Genomic DNA, 18,274 nt, shown 5'->3' with positions numbered 1-18,274 from the left:
ATTCAAGTTCCAAAGAACTACAGGAAGCCACGCTTCATGGAGAGCTTGAAGGCTGTTCTGACGGAAGAAGGTTTGGTATCCTTCGAATGCAAGGTCGTAGGATTTCCTACACCTTTGCTGAGGTGGTTCAAAGATGGCCAGGAATTAAAACCAGGAGACGTTTATCAGTTAACTGGGACCAACTCCTTAGGTACCCAAGGATATTTTTCTTTGAATATTTTTATAGTAAAAATGACAATTCTGTTAATTTCCATTTATCAGGATCTTATTGCTGTATCGCGAGAAATTGTATGGGCGAAGCAAAAAGCACAGCCGAATTAACCATCGAAGATATTCAGAATCAGTTGAACGAAGAAGAACGTATGCAACTTTTGAGTACAAATCAACCACCCTCCTTCATCAAAGGACTGAGGAGCTGTGAGGCAAGAATCAACGAAGAGTTTCAATTTACCGTACAAGGTGAATTTCATTATATTTCTTCGAGCATAAATTTTAGAAATGTTCCTTCAACTATTAGAATACTTTGTATGCTTCAGTTAAATCTAATAATATCTATTTAAATACCGAGAAGAATACCTATTATTAGACTCGACTGTCAGTTTATAGCCGTCTGTCCCAATATAGACGATTTTGTCATTGCATAAACACAAGAATACATTCTATTACAATTCTAAAAGTAACACTTTAATATTTTACCATACAAAAACACTGAAGAGTAAAAGTGATGCAGAGGGAAGACAACAGAAACGCGTTCGCTTCTCATCGATATAATATTTTAAGCAACAAATAATGTTTGAATTGATAAATTTACAGTCAGTATTTCCCCTGTGCCAAGTCTCGCTTGGTACAGGGACGACGTGCCAGTCGAGGAGAATGAAAAATATCAGATCGCCAAGGAGAATCTTGGCACGTGCCATCTCGACGTAAGAAAGCTCGAATTTGTCGACCAAGTAAGTATCTAAAAAAAAAAATTAGAGACAAATGAAAATCATTTTAAAACTGTTTGTAGGCAGAGTGGAAATGCGTGGCTTCCAATGATTTTGGTCACAGCGTCACTTCCTGCTTCTTGAAACTAATCATTCCCAAGCACTACAAGAAACCGAAATTCCTCGAGAGTTTGCAGGCCATATTGTCCGATGAGGGTGCAGTGAACTTAGAGTGCAAAGTGATAGGTGTCCCGCAACCGATTCTCAAGTGGTACAAAGATGGGGTGGAATTAAAACCAGGGGACATTCATAGAATCATCTCTGGACAGGATGGCACCTGCTGCCTGGGGACTTACACCTGTGAGGCTACCAACTGTATGGGAACCGTCAGTAGTTCCGCGTCTCTTTTAGGTTTCGAAGGTGCGGTAGACGATTAATTACTTATTTCAATAATTCGCAATAATTTCTTCAAATTTATCATTTTCTTTCAGATAAATTTCCGGTTCGAAAAGAGGCTAAAGAGGTCCAGTCACCGAATGGCCACGAACTCGCCAGGAACTTGTCCCTCTCGACGATACACGAAGAAAGAACGTCTCAATTATACGACACCCCGCAAACTGATCATTCCGTCACGTTAGACGATCGAGGAGAAGTGTCCTTCAGCTTCGATGGCAAAGAAGTTTCCGTCAGCCTGTACGAAACACCCGATCTTACGGAAGAAGAGGCTCTTCAAATTGTTGAAATGTATGCTGATCAGTTGTCTGAACACGTAACAGGTATGACAAACATTTTCTTCTAATTTTTAAACTATTTTACCTAACGAGCGTCGACGTAAGAATCCGTTGAATCTTCAAGAATAAAGCAGAATTCGGTCTTCAAAGATCTCTTTCGATATTTTTTATAGAACACAACGTGATCGAGCTGCCACCAATGAGATTCGTTAAGGAGTCGTCAAATTCTGGAAACTTATTGATGGAGGCTGTGGTGATCGACGTCTCCCCGGATTACTTCGTCAGCGCTGAAGATGGCGACGACCTTCGAACCGAGGCTGACTTCGAGGACGCTTCCATCCTGGACGACGTGACTCGTGTATTTTCCTCTCCCGAACGCGATTCCCGTGGTTCCTTGAAGAGATCGGCCATGTATAGTTTAGAGGATGACGACAAGCCACCTTCGAGGCCGCCGAGAAAGAAGTCCACTTCTTCGTCGAAAAGCGAGAAAAGCGAGAAGAGTCAAAAAATGGAGTCGGAAAGTTTTCACAGCGCTCAGAAGGACGAACCCTTCTCTCCCGTTTCTCCGATGTCTCCGGTGTCCTCGTTGAAACAGGACGACAGCGACACGTTTGCCGATGCCTTGTCTTCTGCAAGGTTATCCATCTCTGAGAATCAAGTTCAGAAACTGTACGAAGGTGGCCGCGACCGAAAACGCAGTCTGAGCGCGGATAAAACAGCCGGTTCCAGCATCGACGATGGAATAGGTGGCGATTCCTCTTTCGACTCTGTCACTGGTGTCCCGAAGAAGAAGAAACACAGGAAGAAAAAGCACAAGAAGGAGAAAGGTAGCTCTGAAGAATCTTCCATTGGCAGTGAGATAGATGGGAAAAGACGAAGAAGTAGATCCGCGAGCAAATCCGACCTGCATCAGCGTATAGAGTCTATCAACAAAACTGAAGAACCGTACGTTGAAGACGTTCCAGATAAATCCAGCGAGAGGAAACCATCCAGCGATTCTGACAAGTCTCTGTCGAAAAGTAACAAAGAAAGACTGCTGGATAACATGAGGAAGATGAAGGATCCTGTTCTAGTGGTACGAGACACCTTGGTGAACATAGACCAACTGGACGCTAAATTGAACTCCGAGAGCGAAGAAGATTGCAAGGTTATCGTCACGGAGAATATAATTAAACCTATTCAAAATTTATGCGAAGAAGTGTCCTCCGTAGAAGCTAAGGCTTTGAAGAGTGCTGGAGACAGGTCGTTGACCCAAAATGTTCGAATCTCTTTGCTGGAAGCGATTGGAGGTCCAACCGAGGAGCTTCTTCGAGGAATGGAATTAATAGGTCGTCAAGAGAACGTGAAGAATCGCAAGACAGACGTGATAGCCATACTAGAGAGTCTGACAGACCCTGTGGATGAGATTCTCATGGGAATCACCAAGATTGAACACGAACTGACTGGTAGAGCCAAAGGTGAAAAACCTATAGCACTGATCAGGATGACCTCGGCTGTGTCCAAGCTCGACGAGAACATCAGGAAGGTCCCGACAGTGGATAAGAGGGCTACGAGACTAGTTTCCAGTTTGGAGGATATCCTCAGCACCTTGGACTTCTTCTTGAACGACGTCTCCGTAGACCCATCCAAGGGAACCATAGAAACTGTGGACACAGTGGTGGTTGAGTCATTGTCCAAGTCTGTGGAAGACGTCGCCCGAGCTCTGGGTGGTTTCTCATCGAACGTAGAAGTCTCCAAGGTCATAGACGAGCTTCTGACTCCGACACGCGAGTTGAAGGCCAAACTGGACACCCTGAAGTCAGCCTTGGAGATCTACGAAACCAAAGGCATCTTGTCGGAGCACAGAACCAAACTGATCGAGTCTCTTCAGGAATCTGTGGGTCAAAGTATACAGGAGATCCAGAAGGTGAAAGAAAAGAGTACTACCGAAGAACAGAAGACACCAGCCGACCAAGCGAAACAGGACATCTTGAAGGAAGTGAGGCTGACTCTTCACGAGGCGTTGAAGTCTTACGAGAACATCGCTGGTACTCTTGATCCACGACTCTCCACGGTGTTCGATCGAGTGGATGAGATGTTCCGAAGACTAAGGACACCCCAGAAGAGGGACAGCGGCATCGAGACCCTGATGAACCTGGAGGGTCCTCTCTATTCTCTGCAGTGTGCTCTGAACTCGATGGCGATAGTGGAGAACTCTGAGATGGTCTTCAAGCTCCTCGAACCAGCCATCTTTCAGCTGAAATTAACTATAACGAGTCTGGAGGAAAGTTCCTTGAAACCTGTAATGGAGATGTTGCAGAGTATCGAGAAGACTGTCAGTGGAACAGCGAACGAATACGAAGAGACGGTTTCTTCGAGATCTGTTCAAGACGAGCCTCAAACTCTGACGGATAGGATCTTGGATCCTCTGATCGACGTCCAATCTGCTCTCAGCGCAGCTCTTCAGACTATAGAAGATGTTGATTCCGTTAAAAATGGAGCAACTAGTCCTCAGAAAATATTGGCTTCTTCAGAAATAGCTGCTTGTCTGATAGAGCTGAGGCAGTGCGTGTCTGACACTGCTCACACAGCGATGACCCTGAGAGAAGACGAAACCCTGAACAGTCTGATCGATTTAAAAGAGCCTCTACTGGATCTACAACTTGCTCTTACCTCTGAAGACAGAAGCTTCCAGGAACTGCCGGTGATACGAAAAGCGTCCGTGCCTCTGGAGAAACTGAAGGTTGTGGTATCTACGGTGCTGCGCCATTGCGATTCTCAGGAAAGCATCAAAGCTGTAAGCGAAGTCTCGAAAATGTTGGAAGAAATTGAAAAGCAGCTGCCGAAAACCGTGACGCGATTGATCGATGCTGAAGAGGCGAAGAGGCATTACCTGGAGGGTATGAATATCGATGAGAACCTCAGCAACGTTCATTTTGCTTTGTCTTCAGTTTTGGAGAGGCAGGAGAAGAACTATCCTGGTCGTGTATCGAGTTTTGCCAACTGTATCGAAGAACTGAGACAGAATCTTGGTTCCTCAGCTGTGGCCATCGCGAACCTGAAAAATCCATTTGATGAAGAGATCGTAGAACAAGTTTATCGATTAAAGGAAACCTTGCTAAACCTGCAGAGATCACTGTTGACTCAGGAACACGATGTAGAAGAGGAGCAGATATTGAAAGACCTGATAAGTCCGATTGAGAAGCTGAAGAATATCGTTCAGAGCATCGTGGACAGCGATGCCAAGTCGGACGCGGTTCTTCCAGTTCTGGAGCTCCTGGAAGAAATAGAGAAAGACACGCCTCTGATCGCTAAAGAAGTCTCGAAGAAGATGGCTCAGAAAGAGGCTGAGAAATTGATTCCAAAAAAGAAAAAGCAAAAGACACCTACCTTTGAGCTGGCTGATAAAATCAGCCGATCCTTGGATCCTATGAAGCACTGGCTGTCCACCACCTCTGAAGAAAGCATCAAGGAAGATGAAGAATCCGGTTTAAGCTCGACTGTGAGCGAATTGAAGAGAGACGTAACCAAGATCGCCATAGAAACATCTTATTCTGAACCACCCACTGATGAAAGTTTAATAGAAGCTTTAATTGATCTTCAGGAACCATTGATGAGGCTTCGAAACGCCATATCGATGTACCATGAGCCTGCAGACTTAAACACCTTGGAAGGTCTAGGTCGACCCATGAAGTATCTCCTTCAGACCATTATGGACGTTCTCAGAGATCACGCCGAAGAAGAAGCTCTTCGTCCGATCGTGGACATTGTTGAAGAGATTGAGAATCAGATACCCATTTCCATCAAGGAGGCTCTTTATAAGAAGGAGTTGATGGAGGTGGTGAAGTCGATGACTCGTGAAGAGACAGGTGCCACCACGTCTCAGGAAACCATTCAGGAAGAGATTGTTCCTCAGGAACTTCCTCAAGAAGTCCAAGTGCATACTTCTCAGGAAACCACTGCTGAGGGTACCCTGGAAAGCAGCACTGTACTTCCCGAAGCACAGTTCTCAGAATCTGTCATCGAACAGACTACTATCGAAGAAATCAGCTCTCAGAAAAGTGATCAGGTAATTACGATGATCGAAGAGGTACCAAAGCAGAAGGTGGCTGTTGACGAAGCAACGAAGAAAGGAGAAGAAGAAGCGATTCAGTTGGTACTTTCTCTGTCCAAAACTCTAGAAAACGTTCAGATGGATGTCATGGGTATCCTTGAAGACTTTGAACAGCCTACAACTGGTACCACCACCCTGCCGATATCCTATTTGGCAAATTCTTTGGAAGAACTGAGGAAGACCATTTTCATCGTAGGAGCAAAGACTGGAGATTACGCTAAATCGGTTCATTCTTACGAAGAAACTGTGGAAGAAACGATTTCCATGCTGAAGAGCCTTCAGCAGCCTCTGAATAATCTACAGGAAGTTCTTCGTGAATCTCATCAACATGGGGCCAGAGAACTTCTTATTCTGAATCATCTGATTCAACCTTTGAACGCCATCGAAGAAGAAATAATCAATCGTTCGATAGAGAAGCTGAATCACGATTCCAAATTGATAGAAAATTGCCAGCCAGTTCTTCATCTCCTCAATGACATCAAACAGAGTATTCCAGTGGTGGTGAAAGATATTTATTCGAGACAAGAGCTACTGGAATCTCTTCGAGGGATCTTAAAGCCTCTGAAGAATATCGAGGAACGAATGAAGATCTTAGAAAATGAAACAGAAGGCACTCTCGAGAGGGACGTGGCAAAGATCCTGGTGAATCCTTTGGAATATTTATTGGAAGCCATCAGTGTCACCTCCAGGGAACTCCAGTTCCTCGATCAACGAAGGGAGATCGTCATTGAAATTCGAAACCTCGTCGAACCACTGGTAGAATTCTTGAGTTGCTTATCGGTGGTGCAGAGCAGTCGCAAAAGTCTGGTTCCTGAAGCAGCTTTGCTAGATGAAAGGCGAAACGTGATTCTAAAGGCTGTCGAAGATCTTCAGCGTCAAACTACCACTATCTTAGAGAGAATTCCGAATCTGGAAGGAGCATCGCTGTTCGAGAGACCACTGATTTCCTTGAAGAACGCCACTGCCTCTGTTCAGAAACAGATTGGTAAAACTGATTACTCCAGAAGACTCAGCAGCGTTGATTTCAGTCTTCAGTATAATTTAGCGTGCTCTTTCGATCAACTGAAAAGCACCATATCAACCGTGGAAGAGAATGCTGATGAATCCGTTCGGCAAGTGATTTCCAAGTCCCTGGAAGCTCTTCAGAAGCAGATAACTCTGTCGCAGACGCATTTCATTCAGACTAGTGAACAGCCTGTTGACGAAGAAGCTGTTGTCGAAGGGTTCTTATATCCCACCAATCAGCTTCAGTCAGCTTTGAACGTGCTGAAGGAACAAATTGATCAGAAAGCGATAGCGTCAGTGTCGATTGAGTCGGTCAGGCTTCTTCAGGCTCTGGCGAATTCTACGTCGGATTTGGCTTCTTCTTTGTCCATGCATCGAGTGCAATTGATTCGCAACGGTGCATCCGAAGGATCGTCTTTGGTAGAGACCTTGTCTGCTGTGGTGGATGTTCTTCAGAGCGTGAAGGATTCTATAAAGGCAATCGAAAAGGTGGTCATTGAGAAAGAGGGTGCTGGCAAGGTGCAGGAAGTTGAAGGTCGAAGTGTTTCTATGGATATGCCGATGGATATGCCGATTACCATCACACAGATCGAAACTATCGTTGATGAGGTCATTGAAATTTCGAAGGAAGAGATTGAAAGTGTGCTGACGATTGAGAAATTGTCTACGGATAGAGATCAACAGAGAACAGAAGAGGTAAAGTCTGAAGAGACTGGTGATAAAATGAAGGCTATTACGATGGAAGATGAAAGTGCGAAAAAAGAAGACGATACGAAAGATAAAAGTGTAGAGATGATGGATAGAAAGAAAGAAGAAATGGTAGAGTCAGTTGAGAAAATAGAAATTTCTTCTGAGAAGATAGAGGATAAGAAAGAAAAATTAGAGGAAGTGAAAGAAGTGGAAATAGTAACTGAGAAAGTGGAGGAATTGGCAAAGAAACAAACAGATGAGGAAGCAAAAATATCTGAAAAGGTGGAACAATTAGGAGAGCAGGAAGAGAAAACGAAAGAAGTGGAAATTTCAGTGGAGAAGGTGGACGAATTAACGAAGAAAGAGGCAGATCAGGTAATAAAAATATCTGAAGTGGCAGAAAAATCAGAGGTAAAGGAAGAAAAAATGGAAGCTCAGGTGAAAGAAGTGGAAACTGAAAAGATGGAATTAACAAAAAAAGAAACAGATGAAAAGGCACAGCAATTAGAGAAACAGAATGAAACTATGGAAAAGCAAATAAAGAAAGAAGAAAAAAAAGTGAAAGTTTCAACTGAAGAGATGGTGGAATTATCAACAAAAGAAACAGAGAGCAAAGTAGAAAAATTAGAAGAAAAGAAAAAACAAATAGAAGAAGAGCAAAAAGTGGAAATATTATCTGAGAAGGTTGATGAACTGACACAGAAGAAAACAGATGAAAAAGTAGAAAAATTGGAGGAGAAAGTAGAGGAGCAAGTGAAAGAAACAGAAAAAGGTGAAGCCACAGCTACGAAGGTGGAAGAATTGGTAACCAAAGAAGCTGATGAGAAAACAAAGAAATTAGAAGAAGAAGTAAAAATGTCATTTGAAAAGCAAGAAGTGTCTGTAAAAGAAGATGAGAAAGTAGAAGAAAAGGAAGAAGATACTATAAAAATACTATCTGAAAAAACAGAGGAGCTTGCAGTAAAAGAGGAAAGCGTTCAAGCATTATCAGAAGAAGGTGAAAAATTAGCAAAAGCAGAAGAAAAGATAGAGGTATCACCTGAAGGAACTGAAAAAGCACTAATAAAAGAAGAGAAAACAGAAGTCCTAATAGGAAAAGCAGAAGAAGCAATTAAACCAGAAAAAAGTGAAGTAAGTTCAACTGAAAAATCAGAAAAGCTATTGCAGAAAGAAGAAACAGTAGAAACATTAATTGAAAAGAAAGAGGAAATAGGAGAAACTAGTAAAACAGAAAAACATAAAGCAGAATTAACTAAAGAAGTTGTAGAAGCAGAAAAAAAAGAAGAAAAAATTAAAGGCACAGAAAAACTTGAAGAATCGAGCAATCAAGAAGCAACAGTAGGAACGAGTGAAAAACCAGAAAAATTAACAAAGATAGAAGAAAAAGTAGGAGAAGCAGAAAAAAATGAAAAAATGCTAGAAAAATCTGAAGAAGCAACGTCATCTCAATCAACGCAAAAATCAGAAGAAGCCATAAAAAAGGAAGAAACACAAGCTTTGCCTTCCAAAGTAGAAGAATTAATTAAGAAGGAAGAAGTCACACAAACTTCATCTTCCAAAGCCGAAGAATCAACGAAGGAAGAAGGTAAAACGGTAGAAATACAAAGAACAACTAATTCCATTATCACCGTGCAACAACCACTCAAAGAATTAACAAACCTCGTGTCGTCAGCATTAGAAGAGCCCCTTTCATCAAAATCCGAAGAAGAAAAACGAAAGATTCGAGAACTAACCGCATTGATTCAAATCCTCTACGACTTAAGAGCCACCGTTTCATCGATTCAAAATTCAGCATCGCCTTCCTCGATTCCAGAACTTGAAGAACACCTCCTGCACCTATTAAACTCCTTAAGAACCCTGGATCGATCCACAGAAAAAATTCTGCGTATAACTGAAAAAGAATTAACACCGGCATTGAAAGAAAACGTGATGGTGTCTTTGCAATTACTCCTAGAACCTCTAGATGTTCTTCATCGTGAATTTTCTTCTCTTCAGGAAACAGCAGTGCAGTCTTCAGCGTACGTATCGCTGTCGATAAACGTTCGAAACGTGACAGAAACGATTGCTCAGCTGATGGAAGCGATACGTAACACAGCAGAATTGAAAAGAGTGAAGATAGTTGAAGAGATTCGAGTGCTGGCTGCGATGAAGAAAGAAGAAAGCCAAGACATTGAAGAAACCACCGCGAAACCACTCGAAGAGCTGATCGAAGCCATCATGGTGTCCCAAGAGCACATGAAACCTGATGCCTCTCCTTTTGGATCCGTTTCTCCTACGGTGGAACCAGCCGAATCGCTTGAACAACAGAAACTTGAAGAAGAAATGATGCTGGAAGCAAACCTGGTAGAGAAGATAGTGAGCCCAGTAAAAAATCTACGAGAGTTAGTTGCAAAAATAGAGAAGCAGGAACTTGAGGAGACTGAAACCTTGGATCTACCTGCCAAACAAACTACTAGTATATTGAACACTATTCTTCATCCTCTGGAAGAGCTGGAGAGATCGTTGAACATCTCTTCGGTACAGCAAATTGTACAAACTGAAGAAAATGTTAAAGAAACAAAGCAAATCGTCCAGTCCTCTCAGTCTGTACCTGTTGGAACGGTATTAGAGGAGCTGAAGAGATCCATTGCTAGGATTCAAGAAGAAGTAACCTTGGAATCTGTTAAAGAAGCATCGAGAACAGAAAGTGGAGTGTTATTCATAAAAGAAGTTGAACAATCATTGGAAAACTTGAAATTCTCACTGGCTACCGTACAGAAAGTCGTAGCCACTGATACCGAAAGCGCTGAAGAGTTAACCACCCAGCAGAGAACGATGGCTGTGGAAACCTTCGTGAAATCGGTGACAGATTTGGGCGAAAAGTGTCTGGCAATCGTCAGCAGACCTAAAACTAAAGTGGACACTGCTGAAGGACTCCAGAAGGAACAACTTGAAGAAGTACTGGAGATGATGGTGCAACCTATTCAAGTACTACGCGAAAGTACATCTGAGATCGAAACGCAGAGAGCTGAAGAGATCCAACATATGGATCAAACAGAGAAAAACGTGATCGAGGCTCTGAAGCCTCTGGTGCATCCTCTGGAACAACTGGAGCAATTATTATGCACAGCTGTTCATCAGGACAGTTCGATAAAAACGGAAACCGTTGAAGAGATGAAAGAAACTGGTTCGTCTGTAGAGAAACTGAAACTGACCCCAGTTTTGGAAGACCTGCAGAAGTCCATTGCGGTAGTTGAACAGCAGATGGCTCTTCAAGCAAAGGAAGTTGATACTTCGAGGGTTACAGTTGAATCATCCGTAGCTGAGCTGATTGAAAGTCCATTGAAGAACTTGAAATCCACCATGGCGGCTATACAGAATCTCGAGACGGAAGAAACCAAAGAAATGACCAGTGAGGAAAGGACAACAGCCCTAAAGGCGTTTGCCAGGTGCCTTGAAGAGATTGGACAGGTCTGTTCCATAGCTTCTAGCCAGCAGAAGATGGAGACTACTCTTCTGCAGCAGCCTCAGGTAGCTAAATTAGAGTTTGAACAACAAGTTCTCGAAGCCATATCAGGTCCCATTCAAGTATTACGGGAAACTGTGTCTAAGATCGATGAAGAAACCCAAGAAGCTGAAGCTCTGCTGGTATCTGAGACCAAAGAAGCAGCTAACGTGTTGCATACTTTGGTCCAACCTTTGGAACAACTTGAAAAATGCTTATCCGTGGCTGTCGAGCAGACTAGCATCGCTGGGGAAGAATCTGCAAAGGAAATGAAAGATCTCCAGGCTTCTATGAAACTGAACGTGGAACCTGTTCTTCAAGAACTACAGAAGTCGATTGCGACGATTCAGGAACAGGTATCCTTTGAAACGGGAGTAGAAAAATCAGCTGATAAATTGGAAACTTCGGTAGCCAAAGCTATAGAAGAGCCATTAGAAAAATTGAAGGCTTCCGTAGCAGCTGTTGAAGAGATAGTATGCCAAACCGAGCAAACTGGAGATCTATCTGAATCAGAAAAGAGCTCGATTCTAAAATCCTTTGCTAAATCTGTTGAAGAGATCAGTCAGCATTGTGTGGCAATGATTTCTCAAAAAGCAGTTCCAAAAACGTTAGAAAAATCGCAGGTAGCCATACTTGAAGAAGCCATCAGTCCTCTGAAAGCTTTGAGAGAGGCCATCGACAAGATTGAAGAAGAAAATCTTCAGGAAGCTGAAAAGCTTGACACTTTGGAAACTAAAGAATTAGAAAAATCCTTGAAGATTCTTGTTGAACCGCTACAAAAACTGGAAACTTCATTATTATCAACAGTTGAACAGGCAGTATTGACACAACTTGAAGAAACTGAAGAAATGAAGGATAGTGTTCCATCCGCAGAGAAACTGGATATTTCTCCTGTTGTTGAGGAGCTTCAGAAGTGTGTAGCTACAGTTCAGGAGCAAGTGAAGTTACAGACAGCGACAGCAAGCCCTGAAGAGAAGGCTGTCCTGGTACAAGCTGCAGAAAAGTCGTTGGAAGAATTGAGTTCTTCGTTGACTGTCATTCAAAGCATAGTTGCCACTGTATCCAACGAAGAAGAGAAAGTTTCAGACATAGATAAAATGTCAGCCGTTCAACAGTTTGCCAAATCTGTCCATGAACTTGAAGAGAAGTGCCTGGTCAGTCAAGAACAAGCAGAAGTGAAAGAAACAGCGAAGGAAATTGAAGGAATCGATGCTAGAGCAATGGAAACCATCGTTGCTCCTGTTCACGCGTTACGCGAGACTATCCTGAAGATCCAAGAAGAAAATCTGGAAGAAGTAGGAACTCTAGGAACTGAAGAGATGAAGTTACAAGTACTGAGTCCTCTTGTACACCCTCTCGAAGAATTAGAAAGATGTCTGATCACCGCTGTTCAGCAGGAAACTGGTCAGAAGCTCGAAACTACAGAAGAAATAAAAAAAGAGTCTCTAGAAAAAATGGTTCTGAAACCAATTCTTGAAGAGTTAAAACAGAACATCGTTATTGTTCAAAAACAGCTTGCTATGGAACCTGAATCGAGTTTCAAACTAGAAGATGTGAAGAATATAACTGAAGCAATCGAAGAATTGTATACTTCAGCTACAGCTGTTCAGCAGGTGGTCGCGATTTCCTCTGAAGAAGCTGAAGAAATGAAGTCTTCTAAGACTTCTGCTTTGGAATCCTTCGCGAAATCAATGGAACAGTTGGAAGAAAGGTGTCTAGCAGTAATTAATCAGCAAAAAGTAGAGAAAATTGAAAAACCTGAGAAACAACAAGGAAAATTAGTAGACGCACAGGTTCTTCAGAAAATCACTGATACGATACACGTTTTGCGGGAATCTCTGTCTCAAATTGAAGAAGAGAAACTACAGGAAGCTAAAGAACTGAAAATAACGAAAGAAGAAGAAGAAGCTGGATTAAAATTGAACGTTCTGATTGAGCCTCTAAATGTATTAGAAAAAGCTTTAATGACAGCCGTGGAAGAAGGTAAAATTGTGACTGAAGAAACCACGCAGGAGTTGAAGAAAACGGAAATAGCAGTGGAAAAATTGAATCTCCAGCCTGTTCTCGAAGAATTACAGAAATCAATCGCTGTTGTTCAACAAGGAACGAGTGAAACTGCAGCTTCCGTTGAAGAATCTGATCTGATGAAGATGGCTGAGAAGTCTCTTGAAGAAATGAAGTTATCCATGGCGGCTGTTCAAGAACTGGTATCTCATCAAGATCAAGCCCAAGAGATCAAAGCTGAAGAGAAATTAGAAGCTTTTGCAAAATCCATGGAGGAGGCTGGAGAGAATCTTCTGGCTGTAGCCAAACAACAAGAACTGAAGAAAGCTGCTTTACGCATTGAAGAACCCTCAGCCTTGAAAGTATCTGAAGACTTCGTGAAGACTGTGGTGACACCCATCGCTGAACTACATACCACCATCGTAAAAATTGATAAAGAAACTGAACTGTCAAAGGAGAAGGAAAAAGAAGAAGCAGTGATATTCCTGAGCATGGTTCAACCATTAAAAAAATTAGAAGAATCATTTTTGTCAGCTGTGCAGGAAGAAATGAAACAGGAAGCTGCTGAAGAAATTCGTCCAGCAATTCCAGTTCTACAGAAGCTGCCTATTCAGTCTACCCTGAAGGAGTTGAACAAAAACGTGGCAGAGATTCAAGAACAATTGGTCCTTGCCAAAGAAACCTTGACTCGTACAGGAAGCACCGAGGATGTAGCTGTGATAAAAACTCTGGAACGTTCGTTGAGTAATTTGAGAACCTCTTCGGCAATAGTTCAGCAACTGGCAGCCATTGAAGAACCTGGACAGCAAATCCTGGATGTGGAGAACGTGTCCGCTTTGCAGGCTTTCGCGAAAGCTGTTGAAGAGTTCAAAAAGAGCTGTGCAGCTATCATTTCAAGGCCTGCTGTGATGTCCAGTATCATTGGAAAGGTACACCTTGAAGAAATGACGAAGAAGGAAGCTTCTAGCACGGAAACCATCCTCGTTCCTGTTAAAATATTGCAAGAATCCATCTGTACGATCGAGGAACTGAAATTACAAGAAACAGGAATTCTGGACACATCGGAGATGAAGAAACCAACGACGGTGTTAAGCGAATTGATAGCTCCTCTTCAACAATTGGAGCAATCCTTCATGGCCGCCATTCAGGGAGAACACGTGATGGAACATGCTGCAGAGAGTTTTGAAGCTGATAAAGCGTCCTTCGAGAAGACAACTCTGAAGCCCATCCTCGAGGAGTTCCAAAAGTCAATCGCTATCGTTCAAGAGCACATGGTTCTTGAAGAAGGCGCGCAGAGTTTATCAGAAGCTGAAGAAGCCTCTCTGAAGATGATGGCGCAGACTGTGACGGACTTGAAGACCTCTGTTGCTGCCATCCAACAGATAACTGAAACAGTCCCAGAAATGGCAAACGAATTATCTAAAGGTGAAAGTGTCGCCGCCTTTGAGACTTTCGCCAAGTCTCTTCACGACCTAGTGGAAAGAGTGGCGACCATCGACCACCAACAAATCATCCTCGAACCTGCAGCAGACACCATATCAGAGGACGCTTCTTCCTTGAAGACATGGGCGGATATTGTTGAAGACTCACCTGTTCAAGCTTTGGAGCCTATGATCGTGGACCAAGGTACCATAGAATCTCCATCGGAAATAGCCTTGTCTATATCTGAAGAAGAAGCTCAGGTTCTGAAGGGGTTGGCTAAGCCTCTGAGCGAACTGCGGGAATGTCTGGCTGTGGTAGTTGAAGAACGAAAGTCGATGGACGCGAACGAAGTGGCATTCTCTATGTCTGAAAGAGAGGATCTCTCGTTGCTGAAGACAGTGGCACAGCCTTTATTAGAGCTAAAAAACGCAGCCGTCTCTGTGATTCTGGAACAAACTGCCGTCGAATCAGCTGGAGAGAAATCCTTTGAAGAAAAACCGGAAACCAACCTGAATCCTCTGATAGAATCCCTTGAAGAACTCTGTCACTCTATTGCGTTGATCGAAGATCAGATGCTCGTTGAATCAGCTGAAGACCGCACGATTGATGAAGTTTCCTTGCTGACAGCTTTAGCGGAGCCTCTGATGACGTTGCAGAGAAGCGTTTGTGTCCTTGAAGAACGAGTGCTCTCGCCTGACGTGGAACCGTTGCCTGAAGAATCCAATTGGATCAACGAGTGCTTGGCGGTTCCTCTTCAGGAAATAGAAAAATCCATCGCCGAGATTCGGGAATGTTGCGTCGTAGAGCCTGAGGAACAGTCGAGGATGGTCACACTGGACTGGTCGGTAGTTGAGAAACTGGTAGAACCTGTGGAAGTCATAAGATCGACCATCATCGGTATGGAAGATACTGTTGCTGAAGAAATCAAAGAGTGTACAATCATGAAGAATCTGGTACAGCCGTTGTCCGAGGTCCACGAGAGCTTCATGCTGTTGAAGGATAGAACAGACTTGACCGTTGCTGAAGAAGAAGCCAGTATCGATGCCATAGTGGATTCCTTATCCAACCTTGAGAAGAGTATATCATTTATCGAAGAACAAACTGCTGAGAAAGTTGAAGACGTGTCGTCGAGTGCTAAGGATGATAGAATGGTGATTGGTATTTTAACTGAGTCCTTGATGCAGCTGAAGGAATCTATCATGACTGTAGAAGAGTCTCCAACGGTGTACCTTGAGAATCTGGAACAGCCTTTGAAGGAATTGCAATCAGCTTTGGAAAGTGTTTCAAATATTCGACGTGAAAAGGCAGGGAAAGAGAAGACGAAGAAAATTGTTTCGTTGGAAGAAGCTACTAGGGTTTCGACAAGATTGAAGAACTCGATTAAAGAAATAAATGATTCTATTGAGTCTATAGATAATAAGATAGAGAGCTTCAAAGGATTGTTGGGTATCGAAGTTCAGATTGAGAACGAGGCCTTGAAATCCCTGGCCAAACCTTTCGAAGGACTTAAACGAGGAATTGAAAAAATATTGGAGAAGGAAGAGGTTGAAGGATCGACTGTGGATTCTCTTCGAAAACTTCGAAATGCAATTGGGATTATCCGTCAACAATCAGCTGACAAGCCCATGACGGGACCATTCCATTTTGAAACAGTGGATATCGTTGGTATGTTGAGACCACTAACGCCATGTTTGCATGAATTGGAGACCTGCACTGAAAAGGTTGAAACAGCCTGGAAGGAAAATTCAGCTGCCGAAGGGTTGGTTGAGCTTGAAACACCTATTTCGAATTTGATGAACACGATAAATATCCTTCGTGAGAAATTGTTAGGGCTAGATATTGTGTGGGTGACCGAAGAAGAGAAGAAGAAAAAAGAGGCGAAGAAAAAGGAAGAGGAGGAGGCTGAGAAATTAAAACAAGAGGAAGAAGAGCACAAGAAGAAAGAAGAAGCTGAGAGATTGAAACAAGAGGAGGAAGAGCGCAAAAAGAAAGAGGAGGCTGAGAAATTGAAACAAGAGGAGGAAGAGCGTAAGAAGAAAGAGGAAGCTGAGAGATTGAAACAAGAGGAGGAAGAGCGCAAAAAGAAAGAGGAGGCTGAGAAATTGAAACAAGAAGAGGAAGAGCGCAAAAAGAAAGAGGAGGCTGAGAGATTGAAACAAGAAGAGGAAGAGCGCAAAAAGAAAGAAGAGGCTGAGAAATTGAAGCAAGAAGCAGAAGAGCACCGGAAGAAAGAAGAAGCTGAGAGACTGAAGCAAGAGGAGGAGTGCAAAAAGAAAGAAGAAGCTGAGAAATTAAAACAAGCTGAAGAGGAGCGTATAAAAAGAGAGAAAGATGAACGTAAGAAAACAGAAGAGGAAGAGAAACTAAGACAGGAAGAGGAGGCACGTAAGAAAAAAGAAGAGGAAGAGAAACTAAGACAGGAAGAGGAGGCACGTAAGAAAAAAGAAGAGGAAGAGAAACTAAGACAGGAAGAGGAGGCACGTAAGAAAAAAGAAGAGGAAGAGAAAATAAAGCAAGAGGAAGAGACACGTAAAATAAAAGAAAAAGAGGAGAAATTAAGACAAGAAGAAGAAGAACGTAAGAAAAAAGAAGACGAAGAAAAACTTAGACAAGAGGAAGAGGCACGTAAAAGAAAAGAAGAAGAGAGACTGAAACTGGAAGAGGAACGCAAAAAGAAGGAAGAAGGGGAGAAATTACAATTAGAACAAGAGCACAAGAAAAAGGAAGAAGAAGATAAATTGAAACAAGCAGAAGAGGAACGTAAGAAAAAAGAGGAAGAGGAACGCCAGTGGAAAGAGAAAGAGGAAAAATTAAAACAAGAAGAGGAAAGATTAAAACAAGAGGAGGAAGCACGTAAAAAGAAGGAAGAACAAGAAAGATTAAAACAAGAGGAGGAGGAACGTAAGAAAATGGAAAAAGAAAAATTGAAACAACAAGAAATGGAACAAAAGAAAAAAGAGGAAGAAGAAAAGCTGAAGCGAGAAGAAGAAGAACGTAAGAATAAAGAAAAGGCTGAAAAATTAAAACAAAAAGAAGAAAAATTGAAACGCGAGGAGGAAGAGCGCAAAAAGAAAGAGGAGCAGGACAAATTAAAGCAGCAAGAAGAGGAACGCAAGAAAAAAGAGGAGGAAGAAAGGCTAAAACTTGAAGAGCAAGAGCGTAAAAAAAGGGAAGAGGCTGAAAAATTAAAACAGGAGGAAGAACTTAAGAAGAAACAAGAAGCTGAAAAATTGAAGCAGGAAGAGGGACGCAAGAAGAAAGAAGAAGCTGAAAAATTAAAACAGGAGGAAGAACTTAAGAAGAAACAAGAAGCTGAAAAATTGAAGCAGGAAGAGGAACGCAAGAAGAAAGAAGAAGCTGAAAAATTGAAGGCAGAGGAAGAACGTAAAAAGAAAGAAGAGGCTGAAAATGAAAAACTTAAACAGGAAGATGAACGCAGGAAGAAAGAAGAAACTGAAAAATTGAAGGCAGAGGAAGAACGTAAAAAGAAAGAAGAGGCTGAAAAACTTAAGCAAGAAGAAGAACGCAAGAAGAAAGAAGAAGATGAAAAATTGAAAGCGGAAGAAGAACTCAAAAAGAAAGAAGAGGCTGAAAAATTAAAACAGGAAGAGGAACGCAAGAAGAAAGAAGAAGTTAAAAAATTGAAGGCAGAGGAACAACGTGAAAAGAAAGAAGAGGCTGAAAAACTTAAGCAGGAAGAAGAACGCAAGAAGAAAGAAGAAGCTGAAAAATTGAAGGCAGAGGGAGAACGTGAAAAGAAAGAAGAGGCTGAAAAACTTAAGCAGGAAGAGGAACGCAAGAAGAAAGAAGAAGCTGAAAAATTGAAGGCAGAGGAAGAACTTAAAAAGAAAGAAGAGGCTGTCAAACAAAAGGAAGACAAGAAACATAAAAAGAAAGAAGCTGAAAAATTAGAAACAGA

At 42.3% G+C, this 18,274-nt stretch overlaps 1 protein-coding gene across 1 annotated transcript in view; it reads left to right on the top strand.

Annotated features, from left to right (window-relative positions):
* Window positions 1-18,274, top strand: part of LOC114878045 (titin homolog) — a 48,361-nt gene that overhangs the window by 7,680 nt on the left and 22,407 nt on the right. Inside the window, exons 8-14 of the mRNA XM_046285972.1 lie at window positions 8-190; window positions 262-459; window positions 814-950; window positions 1,010-1,346; window positions 1,418-1,702; window positions 1,831-17,330; window positions 17,367-18,266. Coding sequence (XP_046141928.1) covers window positions 8-190; window positions 262-459; window positions 814-950; window positions 1,010-1,346; window positions 1,418-1,702; window positions 1,831-17,330; window positions 17,367-18,266 — 17,540 coding nt within the window. The remainder of the gene's footprint in view (window positions 1-7; window positions 191-261; window positions 460-813; window positions 951-1,009; window positions 1,347-1,417; window positions 1,703-1,830; window positions 17,331-17,366; window positions 18,267-18,274) is intronic.

The sequence above is a fragment of the Osmia bicornis genome, chromosome 5 (genome assembly GCF_907164935.1).
Source record: "Osmia bicornis bicornis chromosome 5, iOsmBic2.1, whole genome shotgun sequence".
NCBI classification, from domain to species: domain Eukaryota; kingdom Metazoa; phylum Arthropoda; class Insecta; order Hymenoptera; family Megachilidae; genus Osmia; species Osmia bicornis.
This window is presented reverse-complemented; position numbering and strand designations above follow the sequence as displayed.